We start from the raw sequence: 14454 nt of genomic DNA on the forward strand, positions 1-14454 counted from the left end.
GTGTCAGTTGCATGTATACGTTACACGTACACAAATGAACTTAAATAGAATATTGTTGAAAACATCCTTTTAAAACATATTATTTCATTATTGATAGCCAATAGAAGCCAATAATTATGTTTACGAATACATAGTTTCATTTCGCGTTTAGGTAGTAGCTAGATGCCATGATGCTGGATCTAAGTTATCCGTTTCCTTTAATTTTTTTGTGAAAGATAACTGTTTCAAGAGATATTTATGATGTGTTATGAAAAAGTAAATTTATTAGTTTTACGGAAAAACTTGCAATAAAACCCACGTTGTCATTTTTCCACCCAAAAGATTAGAAACCACAAAGTAAGGTAGTTCAACTCACTAGTTCAACTCTCTCTTTGCAAACACACGGTATTAGCATAACCATGCATGTAATATTTGCAAGACCGAATAACATACAATAAGTAGTTACGTAAATGCAAATTCTAAATAAATTATGAGTCGCTGAAAGGTTTAAGAAGGAGTGTGCTACGTCCTGGAACCAGCTTTATTGTGTCTTTATTGGATCAAATATCCCAAAATTTTAGTCGGACCGACATTTTTCGTCTTTTTCCGTTTCTGGACCGACTTTTTATTCATATTTTACAAAAGCTGGTGATATAGTGTAACATGTGATATACACTTTTATTTTCTTTATCATGTGTTTAGATGAAGATGATAATTTGGATGAACACTTTTGGATGAACACAAGCTTTTTAGAAGGTAACCTTAAAAACATTAGGTTCTTTAATTCTCCGAACTCTTTTCACCTCGACAGATGCTTTCATCTTTGATTTTTCAATCTCAATGTTTCCGCATTTAAAGGAAACTGTCCTGTATATTTACATAAGATCGTTACACTAGAATATTTGCATAAGATCGTTAAATGTATGCAAAGCCGATGTGGGCAGCAAAAAACTAAAATGCATGCCAAAAAAGGTTTTTTATGAAAATGCTCTTTGTGACTTAGATTTTGGTTTGAGTCGTTTAAAAACTAACAAGCGTTGTTTTTAAAATGTCAGCGTTTTGACAGATTGCTATTTTTAACTACTTCCGATATAATGGTGCAAAAAAATAAATTTTAAAAGATTTACCCATTCCTATCATGTTGCCATTTTACGACGGTGAGATACTCGACTGGGAATCGAATGCAAAACATAAATATAAACTTTGTGCTAGGGATTAATGATGGTTGTCTTAATGCAGAAAAGAGTGTGGAAGAAGGATACCTTTGTGAATGATTTTTTATATATCCATGTTTATAAACCTGCAACATTCTTAATAAATCAAAGCGTTCTCAACTTTCACTGTGTTGCAACTAAAATCATTTTTTGCTCTTGCGCTTGCACACGACGATAATAAAACTGCTGTTTTCAAAATTGATTGTACAAACTATATGCTTGTCTACAATAACCTTAAAAATATAATGATAGCTACATATAAAAATACTTTCATTTGTTTCCACATATTACATCATTACTCATGTGACAACCAATATCTTGAGCCATGGTTATTTTCCTTGTAATGAATACAGAAAAAAACATGTTCTTGTTGAAGAGAAAAATCAATCCAAAATACTTTTTATAATGGAAAATTGTAATTTGTGGGTCTGTAATTTTTATATTTTCTTATATTTGTAATCGGTGTGGTATTATGTTGCGACCAAATCTTAAAAGAAGCCCATACATTAACGTTGTTCACAGTTCATGATAAAGAGCCCATTAAATTGTTTTGTTGTGTTATAAATGAAACAAAAAATGCTCTAGTTGCTTGTCACTATAACTATACAATATTTTAATATTATTTTATTATTTATTTTTCATAATGCAGAAGAGGGAAAACAACGTTTGGAAGGTTGGTATAACGAATTATTTTCAGTTTCGTAAATGATTATGATTAATTTTTTTACTGCTCTCAATATCTTGAGTTGGAAAATGCTCTGTAAATTTTTAATGACTATTAATTAGGAATGAAAAATTCTTTTCATTGCATACATAAAAATGTCCGTATCTGAACGTAAAGTGCAGCATGTCGTAAGAAACCATCTTAACTATTTCTTATTGTTCCCAGTTAAAACAAAGTCAGTTATTGAAGGGATCATTGCTTTGTAAACATTTGTAGAGATCATTGAGTAAATTCAATTTATTTTAAGAGGATTTTTGGTCATGACATTCAGATACTAAGTTTCATGTTTTATGTTAATGTGAAAAGGATGTGTGTTTTATCCTTTAAAGAATTGCTCAATCTAATGTAGCAGATCTAGCGTATCTTTAGTATACCTTGTTTATAGAATTTACATTGGTTAGTATGACTGTGCACAGCTATATACTACATATGAAAGATTATATATAATACATAAATGATGGGTAGTTTAACAAGTAAGAAGTTAATTTTTTTCCTTAACAAAGTAAGGTTCAATAAATATTTAGGTAAACAACATTCTTTTTGAAAAATTAAATATTATTTTCATTACAAATTATTTTACAATAGTGCAACTGGAATACAATATGATGGTGTATGAAATGAATTTTTTGTATCTTTCCCAGTTTTCTTTGAAAGGTTTTGTCCAACAATTGTTCATAGAATGAGTAAATATGTACTCAACATAAAATCTTTGATTCTAATTTATATTACTCTGCTAAATATCGTTTAATCGTTTCAAAACTAGGTTCCAATAATTTTCAAGAGCCAACATTAAAAGAATCTGAAACTGATCCATCGATGAAAAAAGATAACGGTATTTATGCAGATTTTTGTTAATTAAGATATCATGGTACGGTAGAAAACGGGAAACTTAGAGAAAAGATTGAATTCTGATTAGCTTGGATCATGTAAACAGCTCTTAAGTATTGAAATTTTGCAATTTTAACTTTGTGATAACCTTCTGATATTTTGTTTTTATTAAATTGGAGAAATATCAATTAATTTTAGGAAGCTTTTTATGTCTATATAGTCTCAGTTTTTGAACAATATAGTTAAAACAGTCAACTTGACGTGTCTTATGCAATTGCAAAAATAATTTTTATTTTTCTTTACTTGCAGAAATTAAGCGACTTAGCGAAGGTTAGTATGGTCAAAACAGACACTTACGGTGTTTGCACAGGCTGGCTTTACTCAAATGTAATCTTTATTGCCTTTTGAAATGTTAAGTACAAACAAGAATGCAATGTAACCATTGCGATTCGTTTATAACTTCTTTATTCACATACTTTTGTTAACGGTCAAAAATATGAGATGTAATGAAGAGTGAAATAACTCAGCAAGTATTCCTTTTATCTTGCTATGATATATTAACCGTGTAATGTAATGCATTAATTTCCAGCTTCTTACGAAAAGATATCTTTGCCATTTCCCATGAGTGCCAACGACTATGACGACATTGACAAAACTCCTTCTACAGCAGTAATTGGTAAGAAATTGTATTTTGTTAGCAAACATTTGCACAAGCATCTTACCTTCCCTTTAAAATCTAACACAAACATAAGAGCCGTTTATATCATGCGTATCATTCATACGTTTGTAAAGGGTCAGATAAGAGAGTTTTAGAAATTTTTCATCATACTGTAATGTTATTTAATTGCATTGCAAGAAATTAGTTTGATTTATCTATTAGATGATGATAACAGTGAAGTCATTATTGGTGTTTCGCCTTCCACATCAAAACCTGGTAATCAAAAGAATTTTGTTAGCCAACATTTGCCCAAACATTTCCATGTTAAATACAAACAATAATTTATAGCCTAATAAATTAATTTTAAAAGGTATCGTTATATGTAGCCAACAAACTTTGTTATCATAGAAATTTGATCAATATGTATAGAAAGTGAAAACTGGCTATGATGCTAAAAGTGAATTGTGAAAACCATCATGATCAACGTGTTAGTTGCATGTATACGTTACACGTACACAAATGAACTTAAATAGAATATTGTTGAAAACATCCTTTTAAAACATATTATTTGATTATTGATAGGCAATAAAAGCCAATAATTATGTTAACGAATACATAGTTTCATTTAGCGTTTAGGTAGTAGCTAGATGGCTTGATTTTGGATCTAAGTTATCCGTTTCCTTTAATTCTTTTGTGAAAGATAACTGTTTCAAGAGATATTAATGATGTGTTACGAAAAAGTAAATTTATTTGTTTTACGGAAAAACTTGCAATAAAACCCACGTTATCATTTTTCCACCCAAAAGATTAGAAACCACAAAATAAGGTTATTCAACTCACTGGTTAAACTCCCTCTTTGCAAACACACGGTATTAGCATAACCATGCATGTAATATTTGCAAGACCGAATAACATACAATAAATGGTTACGTAAATGCAAATTCTAAATAAATTATGGCTCGCTGAAAGGTTTAAGAAGGAGTGTGCTACGTACTGGGACCAGCTTTATTGTGACTTTATTGGATCAAATATCCCAAAATTTTAGTCAGACCGACATTTTTCGTCTTTTTTTTTGTTTGTGGACCTACTTTTTATTCATATTTTACAAAAGCTGGGTAGTGTAACATGTGATATACACTTTTGTTTTCTTTATCATGTGTTTAGATGCAGATGATAATTTGGATGAACACTTTTGGATGAGCACAAGCTTTTTAGAAGGTAACCTTAAAAACATTAGGTTCTTTAATTTTCCGAACTCTTTTCACCTCGACAGATGCATTCATCTTTGATTTTTCAATCTCAATGTTTCCGCATTTAAAGGGAACTTTACTGCATTTTTACATAAGATCGTTACACTAGAATATTTGCATAAGATCGTTAAATATATGCAAAGCCGATTTGGGCTGCAAAAAACTAAAATGCATGCCAAAAAAGGTTTTTTATGAAATGCTCTTTGTGACTTAGATATTGGTTTGAGTCGTTTAAAAAATAACAAGCGCTGTTTTTAAAATGTCAGCGTTTTGACAGATTGCTATTTTTAACTACTTCCGTTATAATGGTGCAAAAAATAAATTTTAAAAGATTTACTCATTCCAATCATGTTGCCATTTTACGACGGTGAGATACTCGACTGGGAATCGAATGCAAAACATAAATATAAACTTTGTGCTAGGGCTTAATGCAGAAAAGAGTGTGGAAGAAAGATACCTTTGTGAAGGTTTCGTTATATATCCGTGTTTATAAACCTGCAACATTCTTAATAAATCAAAGCGTTCTCAACTTTCCCTGTGTTGCAACTAAAATAATTTTTTGCTATTGCGCTTGCACACGACGATAATAAAATTGCTGTTTTCCAAATTGATTGTACAAACTATATGCTTGTCTACAATAACCTTAAAAATATAATGAGAGCTATATATAAAAATACTTTCATTTGTTTCCACATATTACATCATTACTCATGTGACGACCAATATCTTGAGCCATGGTTATTTTCCTTGTAATGAATACAGAAACAAACATGTTCTTGTTGAAGAGAAAAATCAATCAAAAATACTTTTTATAATGGAAAATTAAAATTTGTGGGTCATATGGTATTATGTTGCGACCTAATCTTAAAAGAAGCCCATACATTAACGTTGTTCACAGTTCATAATAAAGAGCCCATTAAATTGTTTTCTTTTGTTATAAATGAAACAAAAAATGCTCTAGTTGCTTGTCACTATAACAATATATTATTTTAATATTATTTTATTATTTATTTTTCATAATGCAGAAGAGGGAAAACAACGTTTGGAAGGTTGGTATAACGAATTATTTTCAGTTTCGTAAAGCATTATGATTAATTTTTTTTTACTACTCTCAATTGCTCGAGTTGGAAAATGCTGTGTAAATTTTTTCAATTCTCAGAATTTTTTAATGACTATTAATTAAGAATGAAAAATCTTTTCATTGCATGCATGAAAATGTCCGTGTCTGAACATAAAGTGCAGCATGTCGTAAGCAACCATTTTAACTATTTCTTATTGTTCCCAGTTAAAATAAAGTCAGTTATTGAAAGGATCATTGCTTTGTAAACATTTGTAGAGGTCATTGAGTAAATTCAATTTATTTTAAGAGGATCATAACTTCGGTCATAACTTTTCAACATTCAGATACTAAATTTCATATTTTATGCTTATATGAAAAGGATGTGCATTTTATCCATTGCAGAGTTGCTCAATCTAGTATAGCAGATCTAGCGTTTGTCAAAATGAATTATAGATGCTCAATTTTAAATTCAAAATATGTTTGAACCAAAACTATTGGATTTAAATTTCAAAAAATTAAACTTTACCAATGGACTTGCCTCTATGTATTTGGAAATGGAAATATATCCAAGCATGAGCTGCAGCAATTTATTTTGACGTACCCTAGATCCGCCACTGGCTTTATTGAGTTAAAGGTTGGTATGGTCATGCAATGAACTAATCGTGGAACGTGAATTGTATGATGACCAACTTATTTCTACCGGAGTAAATGTTATTTCCATATCAAAATAAAAACATCCGTGTTTTCTCATCCAGAGAAAACCACAGCAATGTTATATGTTATGTGATATTGCCAAAACAAATAAAACAATGAATTGATGACTTTATCAGTCCTTTTTTAATTTTTCCTGATTTGTACTTCTTCTTTAAGTTCAAGAATTGTTGCGTCAACCATGGAAATGTTTTGATAAATCAATAATACATCAGAAGAAGTTTAAAAAGATGGAGAAATATGGACGCAAACATCCAGAAAAAGTTACACTGCTCAGTGAATTGCGTGTAATTTTCATGAAGGAGTTTTTGCTTGGCAAGGGAAGTGATGGAACCCGTGTTTACCTTGCCCTGGGAAATAATGGTTATGGAAAAGCAGTAAAGCGAATACACAAAGATAGTGGCAAAGACTATGCAAATCGAGAAAAAGAAATTTTGATTGAGTTGAATGCAAAGCGTTCAAATCATGTTGTGAACTTTTGCCATTTAGAAGAGAACCTTGACGAAGAGTATTTGTACATGATATTAGATTTGTGTGAAGAATCGTTAGAGAGTTATGTGAAATCTTCTTCTTTGCAAGATCTTCAAAAAGTCGTTCCTACAATTCTTATGCAGATTTTAAAAGGTTTAGCTGATCTTCACAGCGGTGAGCGTCCTATTCTTCATCGGGATTTAAGACCATCAAACGTTCTTCGAGATGTGGATGGAAATTTTTTAATCGCTGACTTTGGTATAAGTCATATGTTATCTAATGAAACTTCGACACATCGGAGCATACAAAGAGGAGCTAAAAATTGGATATCTCCAGAGTCATATGACGCATCAGATGCATCAATTAATAAAGTTCGTTACAAAAAAGAGTCTGACATTATGGTAAGTTCTTGAAGTGTAACTAGAGGTCTAACTACAGCTCAATGTTTTATTTGCATTGAATTAAATATTGCTATTTTGTAGTGATAATTATTTAAATAAAAATAAATTAATTTTGTTAATCGTGCTACAGTTACAATTGTATGTTCCTTATTTAGATTGCTTTTAATATATATATATGGCTCCAATTCTATTTAGAGAACATTTTTTAGATTTTTTTAAGCTTCACATTAATTGTTGAGTTCTGCAAATCGCAAATAAATTTAATCTCGAAGGTTTTAGTATCCACCACTGACTGCTTATGACAATTTTTTATTGAAAATAGAATGCAGGAATGGTGGCTTATTATGTTGCAACAAAGGGAAAACATCCTTTTGGACATGAACGGCATAGATTGGACAACATTTTGAGAGGAAACCCAGTTGGATTGGGCGAAATCAAGGATGCCACGTTCAAAAACCTTTTATCGTGGATGCTACAGTTAAAACCTGAAGACAGGCCATCTGCCGATAAGGCGTTAAAGCACCCTTATCTACAACCAGACGAAGAGAAATTTAACATGCTATGTGATATGGGGAACCAACTGGAGGTGAAACATTCACGAGGTCAAAATTCTCCCACTTCAGACGTTTATACGCAGTTGTATGACTCCATAGAATGGATGAAGCGTATCGACTATAAAGTCGTCAAAGATTTGATCAACTTTGAGGTAAACGATAGTATAAGAACTCTAAAGTACGAGTCTACATGGGCAGGATGCTTAAAATTCATACGAAACGTCGACCAACATTGGCAAGATAAGCGTCGTCCGCATCTATCACAATATGTGAAGCAAGGCAATTATAAAAAGTATTTCTTGCAACGTTTTCCTGAACTTCCTCTTCTGGTGTACAAAGTCAATAGGACATTGGAAAACGAAATCTGATCACAAGAATAATCAAGAACATCGTGCATTTGTTCAGGATTTGTTTATACTATCTACTCATAAGTTTTATTGTCTCGCTTTTAAATTTAATGACTTTTCATTTAGGCATTTTCTCACTCGATACTGAAGCAAATGGATATGATTACTTAAACTATTTATAATGGGACATAAAATATTACTAAGTCAAATGTGTAGTCACGTAGGGGCAACGTATCCCTCGCAATACATGGCATTCATCTTGTTAGATGAATTAAAATTGTATGTTCGTCATTCGTATTTTGTTAAATATATGCAGGGCTGCGACTCAAAATTATTTAGATTTTTGAGCGTTGGAGATTTACCTCATCGCAGAATACAGAGATAAGTTAACAATTGGATAACTCCAGTCATATGATCTATCCAGCATCCAATCATCAATGTATCTTGTTACAAGAAACAGTCTGATGTTATGATAAGTATTTGTTGTGGACATTTAAATGTAGTTGAATTCTGCAAATAACAAATAAAGTCAATTTTTGACGTTTCAGTATCCACCGCCACTAACCTTGTAACTGTTATGATGTTTTTTTTATTGATTTTAGAATGTAGGAATAGTAGCGTTTTATGTTGAAACAAATAGAAAACATCGTTTCGGACCCGAGCGGTTTTATTTTTTCGTAAATGTTTTCAGTATGAAAGCTAGTTGATATTGGCAAATAGTCGAAGTCAATTATTTAAGTAACATTTTATGCAATGAAATTTGTCAAATTTATTCAATGAAATACAGATGATGTTTCACTTCACTCCAAAGATTTGAGAAATTTTTGACAGATCTTCCTTTTCCCTTTTGCTTTTGATTATTGAATATATCCAAGCTGTTTGTACACCTGCCACATTTCAACATCATGTCGAAATGCTTTATTGATAATTCTCCGCTTTCTTTGTAAACGGAAAACACCCATAGATTTGCCATGTTCGATTCTACAATAGGAAGATTTTTCGTTCGCAAGCCTGTTATGGTCATTCTCAGTCCTACTCGTGTTACAGTTCATTACCGTTCGCATCAAATTAACTCGAGAGCTATTTAAGATATCGGCAAAATATACGCATAGACCGCAGTCCTGTGTTTTTCTACTGTAGAAGCCCAGCCGGGCATTTCTACGAAGTTGACCGACATTTCTTGCTACTTGGAGTGGACTTGGATGAAATCATAGATGCCACACTAAAACCAGAAGACAAGCCATCTGCAGACGAAGAATGTTATGTATAAAGTTGGAAAACAACGATCGATTAAAACAAATATCTGTGTTAGATAAAATGCAAAATGAGTAAAGTTTGAGCGCTTTCCGGCACCCGTGTCATAATTACCAGATATTCAACATGATGAATAATTTCGGTCAGGAATAAATGTTTCCTCCAAATGTGCGCGCATGAAAATCTATCGCCTCAGCAAATGTAACATTTATGCATGCTCTGTCTACGGTAATATTTGCTATTCAAAGCAAAATGGCTGCTGCTTATGGTATGTTTGATTCGTCGTCAGGTGTAGAAGACAAAGAAATGTTGCTTTTGCCATTTTTACTGCGGCTACGGCAAAGGCATTTGAGACAGGGATGGATTAAAGAAGGTTTTTTTGAAAAATTTTTTTTCTTTATTCTTTAATTCAATTAAAGACAATTAAAGACAATTAAAGAAAACTTTTCGAGAAAACCATTAAAACTTTAACAAAATTTCAAACAAATTGTCAAAAAGGAAATAATTATTCCTGAGCTAAATATTCAATAGTGCTAAAATGCAAATATGAAATATAAAGTTTTTACTTTGTTGTGCCACCAGCTTGAGACTTTAACGAGTCACTAGGCTCTGTATTCTCATCAAGACAACCTCATATTACATAGTGAATGCACAAGGGAACCACGGAGAAAATACGCTATTATTTAATATTTTAATGTGACATTGGATAAACACTATTTCAGACGTAAGAGCATAAATAAGAAACATTAAAGACAATTTTTAGTTTTGATTCAAATCTTCTTTAATCATTAAAGAAGATTAAAGAAAAAATGATTAAAGAATAAATGCCATCCCTGGTTTGAGAGCAGCTAAATCAACTACATGGACAAAGCGTGGAATTTCTGGACGGCCTACACAGGGAGCTACAAATATTATCCGTGAGCTGGATGCTGAAGATGCTGAGCAGTTTCGGAAGTATCGTAGATTGGATAAAACCGCTTTCGATAAATGAATTTGGTCTTCTAACATTATATCAGCTATCATGTTTGTGCCGCCATCTTCGTCCAAAGTATAAAATGAGTTACTTTGCGCATGCGTAAAGTTACATTTGCTGAGGCGATAGCTTTTGATGCGCGCTCACTTGGAGGAAACATTCATTCGTGACCAACATTATTCAACATGTTGAATATATGACAAATATGACACGCGTGCCGGAAAGCGCTCAAAAATGAGGTCCTTCACGGCAACGTTCTGTCTTAAAGAGGCATTTGGCAACCGGACTATAATTAGAATTTAAATTTAATTGAGTTAATTTAACACGCACAATAAAACATGCGAGTAAACAGCCATTTTCATGTCAAGAACGCTGGTCAAAGACAATCATTAATCATCCAAATGCCACAATGGCTACTAAATTTTACATTGTCTGCATGAACAAAAACTGGTAGTAACTGTAACGTACGGAGCAAAGCCAATAGCAAGCTGCTGTAGACCCAATTTGACTTTATATTTTCTTTACAACCCGCCTACAATAATTCACTAATTTTCTTATTTACACTTCTTTATTGACATTCCTTTAAGTAAATTCTGTTAGTATACGTCTTTTTATGTACATGCACTACTCGTGTTATGGACGGTAAGACTTGTATATTATTTATTGGCACAGGATCATGCACGTAGCCAGAACAATAATTGGGGGGAGGGCATATTCATAAACATCAATTTTATAATCCGTAAAAACAAATTTTATCTTTACGATAGAAAACATGCTCAATTGCATGCGCATATAAAATTTAAATAAAACATTTCCAAATTCAATATTCACAAATTTTATTTTCACTCCACCCACCCCCTCCCTAAGGGAAAGTATAGTTTTTTCCAGCTGTGATCTTTGGAAATGCTTCCATTGTTAAAAGATTATTTACATACGCGATGCAAAACAAGTCATACGTATTATTTTGATAGTTGCTTCTCATCAGACGAAGCAAAAACGTTTAAGAAGTGGAACAAGCACTGAAATTATTGTAAGTTTTATTTGTATCGTATTCTCTTTATGATTTAACACTGGTACGCTTTGCAATAAAAATTTGCGAATTCTTTCAGTATATGTAATGACAATGTTCAAATTCCATTGCGTCAGACGTTTGACTTAAAGGCCACAAGTTTGAATTTATATGTAGTTTTAGTCTCTTTTTATTGCTCCATGTCTAAGATTATATTTTTAAAAGTATAGATTTTTACAAATAGCGGAAAAATTAGAAAAAATTAGTCAGACAGCAAGTACTAAAAAATTCCATAACATTGGGCTGGGATGTTGGATTGTTACTCACTAATATATCGTTATTCTTTTAAAATAGCGTTACAACAAGACTATTTTAAAGTTCTTATTATTTGGGCAACTTTGTTAGCGTGTATATTAAATATTTATTTTGTTCATGAGTCATAAGTCAAGAGGTTTGAACTACGTAGGCAGGAATAGACACGTAAGCAAATTTTTCAATAAAAAATAAAATTCATAGGAAGATTGTTGTTGACATTGTTTAAACTATTTTTATCATCTTATCATTTAGATCTTGACAATTTCCGTTGGTACTTCATGATGATTTGGTTGGAAACTGGTAATCGCTAGAAAACTCTGTAAAACTGAAATTACATGGATTACTATGCAGCATTTCAATAAATACGATATTCAAGTTTATCGTTTGCATTTTTTCGTCTGTTTAATGTTTCAGAGGGAAAAAACTGTAAATGTTATGTACATCATAACTGAAATAAATCTTACTGAAAGATTGCCGATAAAAATTTCGTATAACTTATCTTTGAAAAGTGAAAATATTCATAGTTACCGGTTCATTAAATGCACCATGCTAAGTAGATTGCAATGCAGCTTTCAAAAGCTTACCCTGTCTTTAATTTGCTGAAATTTAATCGTTATTGCTAATACCTGTATCTAACATCTTAAGTTTTATTTTTTAGAAATTATTATTTTCCTATCCAAGTAAAAACAAGTTGCTTTTCTTTCTGTCATAATGATGATTAAATGTCCAAGCGCTTTGATAAGAAGTTTTTTTGGAAATTTGTCTTGTTTTTTATAAAATGAAAGCAAAAACAGGATTTTAATAAAATGAAAGCAAAAACATAACAATAAAATTGTCAAAGCCAAAAAGATCGAGATACACTAAATTTAATTAATTTTATGATGCTTCGTTTTTGGTCAAAAATTATTTTATATACTCTTTCAATGTAAGATGTCTTCATTTTGACATGTTTAAAGCATGTTCAAAAATACTTTTGTATTTCTTAGCTACCACGTTTGATCATGAGCAGCGCTGACTACATCGTACAGTACAAAATTCTTGTATATGCATTCCACACACATCTTTTAGAAGTTCATTTCACTGACTTCCGCACACGCAGTTCAACCAATAATTTAATAGAACTACCTCAAGTTTTTTTCTTGAATTTATGTATGGCACTTTTCATTAATGAGATTGTTTCTTCCTGAATTAAAGACTGAACATTTCCATAAAGCTATTTGCATCATTAAAGACAGAAGTAATGTTTAATATTTCAATTTGTATATTTTAATGAGCCATGTATACATTAAACACGTGGTCAATATAACGACTGTTTCATGATGTAGCTTTTATTGAATCGCATACAAGTATCGTACCGTCTTTGATTAGTAAATTTTTTTTGGTACGGATTTTTTAGTTCTAACATTTTTGCCATTCAAATGGATCCAAGCCACAATTTCTTAGAAAGTCTGGTCAAAAACTCAGGCATTTCAGAAGGTAACCTTAAAAACATTAGGTTCTTTAATTCTCCGAACTCTTTTCACTACGACAGATGCTTTCATCTTTGATTTTTCAATCTCAATGTTTTGGCATTTAAAAGAAAAGATACTGACATTAACTTTTCCATTCACAAGAATTGAAAATTATTTAGCAGTGGAAAAATCAAAAAGATAGCTGACGCAATTTCTAAAGTTAACGAGAGTAAATTAAGTGTGAAAACAAGGTGTTGATAACTTTTATGAGGAACATTCAGTCTAAACGTCCCTCAACGTACTTTGAACTAAATATCTCTCATTCGTGTGTTTGGAAGCAGGGAAATACGCTATTAATACAAATAAACTGAAACAAAGCCAAACATGTTGTTATGTTATTATGTTATTATTTAGTAGCTAAATTTAAAAGTTTGTTCACCTTAACTGGCAAAGCGGTGTAGGTGTTTCAAATCTTGTCTAATAGCCACATTTTTTTGATGTGCGTATAATTAGAAAATTAAATTGCTTCTTGATACATTGATTTATTCCTTTCTAAATAGTCTACTTTACTTTTTAATTGAAGAATTGCTTTCTCAACCATGGAAATGTTATGATAAATCAATAATGCATCAGCCAAAGTTCAGAATGATGGAGAAATATGGGAAGGAAAATCCAGGAAAAGTCAAACTTGAAAATGGTGTAAAGGTTATTTGTTCTGAAGAGTTTTTGCTTGGTAAAGGAAGTGATGGAACTCGTGTTTACCTTGGACTCGGAAAAGATGGTTACGGAAAAGCAGTAAAACGATTGCTTCGAGATAACTGCGTGGAGTTAGCCAAACGAGAAAAAGAAATTTTGAATGAGTTGAATGCAAAGCGTTCAAATTATGTTGTGAATTATTGGTATCTTGAAGAAGAACCAGGCACAGATTACTTGTATTTGATATTAGATTTGTGTGAAGAATCGTTAGAGAGTTATGTGAAATCTTCTTCTTTGCAAGATCTTCAAAAAGTCGTTCCTAAAGTTCTTATTCAGACCTTAAATGGTCTAGTTCACCTTCACAGTGGTTCGTGTCCTATTCTTCATCGGGATTTAAGACCATCAAACGTTCTTCTAGATGTGGATGGAAATTTTTTCATCGCTGACTTTGGTATAAGTCGAAAATTATTAAATGAATCTTCGACACATCGGAGCATACAAAGGGGAGCAAAAAATTGGATAGCTCCAGAGTCATATAACGCATCAGATGATACAATTA

The 14454-nt window shown here is 31.8% G+C and overlaps 1 protein-coding gene across 24 annotated transcripts in view; it reads left to right on the forward strand.

The window, feature by feature from the left end:
* LOC124437890 (serine/threonine-protein kinase BCK1/SLK1/SSP31-like) overlaps positions 1–14454 on the forward strand; it is a 62332-nt gene that overhangs the window by 46515 nt on the left and 1363 nt on the right. For 18 of the 24 annotated variants that reach the window (XM_046987842.1, XM_046987845.1, XM_046987843.1 and 15 more), the window contains 9 exons: positions 682–735; positions 1843–1866; positions 2681–2749; positions 3055–3075; positions 3335–3421; positions 3626–3679; positions 4568–4621; positions 5679–5702; positions 6584–7296. In XM_046987842.1, coding sequence (XP_046843798.1) covers positions 682–735; positions 1843–1866; positions 2681–2749; positions 3055–3075; positions 3335–3421; positions 3626–3679; positions 4568–4621; positions 5679–5702; positions 6584–7296 — 1100 coding nt within the window. Of the gene's footprint in view, positions 1–681; positions 736–1842; positions 1867–2680; positions 2750–3054; positions 3076–3334; positions 3422–3625; positions 3680–4567; positions 4622–5678; positions 5703–6583; positions 7297–7618; positions 8762–12000; positions 12436–14454 lie in introns of those variants that run through there. The other 6 variants (XM_046987860.1, XM_046987844.1, XM_046987852.1 and 3 more) reach the window with 6 other exon arrangements.

This window comes from Xenia sp. Carnegie-2017, unplaced genomic scaffold, assembly GCF_021976095.1.
Source record: "Xenia sp. Carnegie-2017 unplaced genomic scaffold, XeniaSp_v1 HiC_scaffold_18, whole genome shotgun sequence".
NCBI classification, from domain to species: Eukaryota; Metazoa; Cnidaria; class Anthozoa; order Malacalcyonacea; family Xeniidae; genus Xenia; species Xenia sp. Carnegie-2017.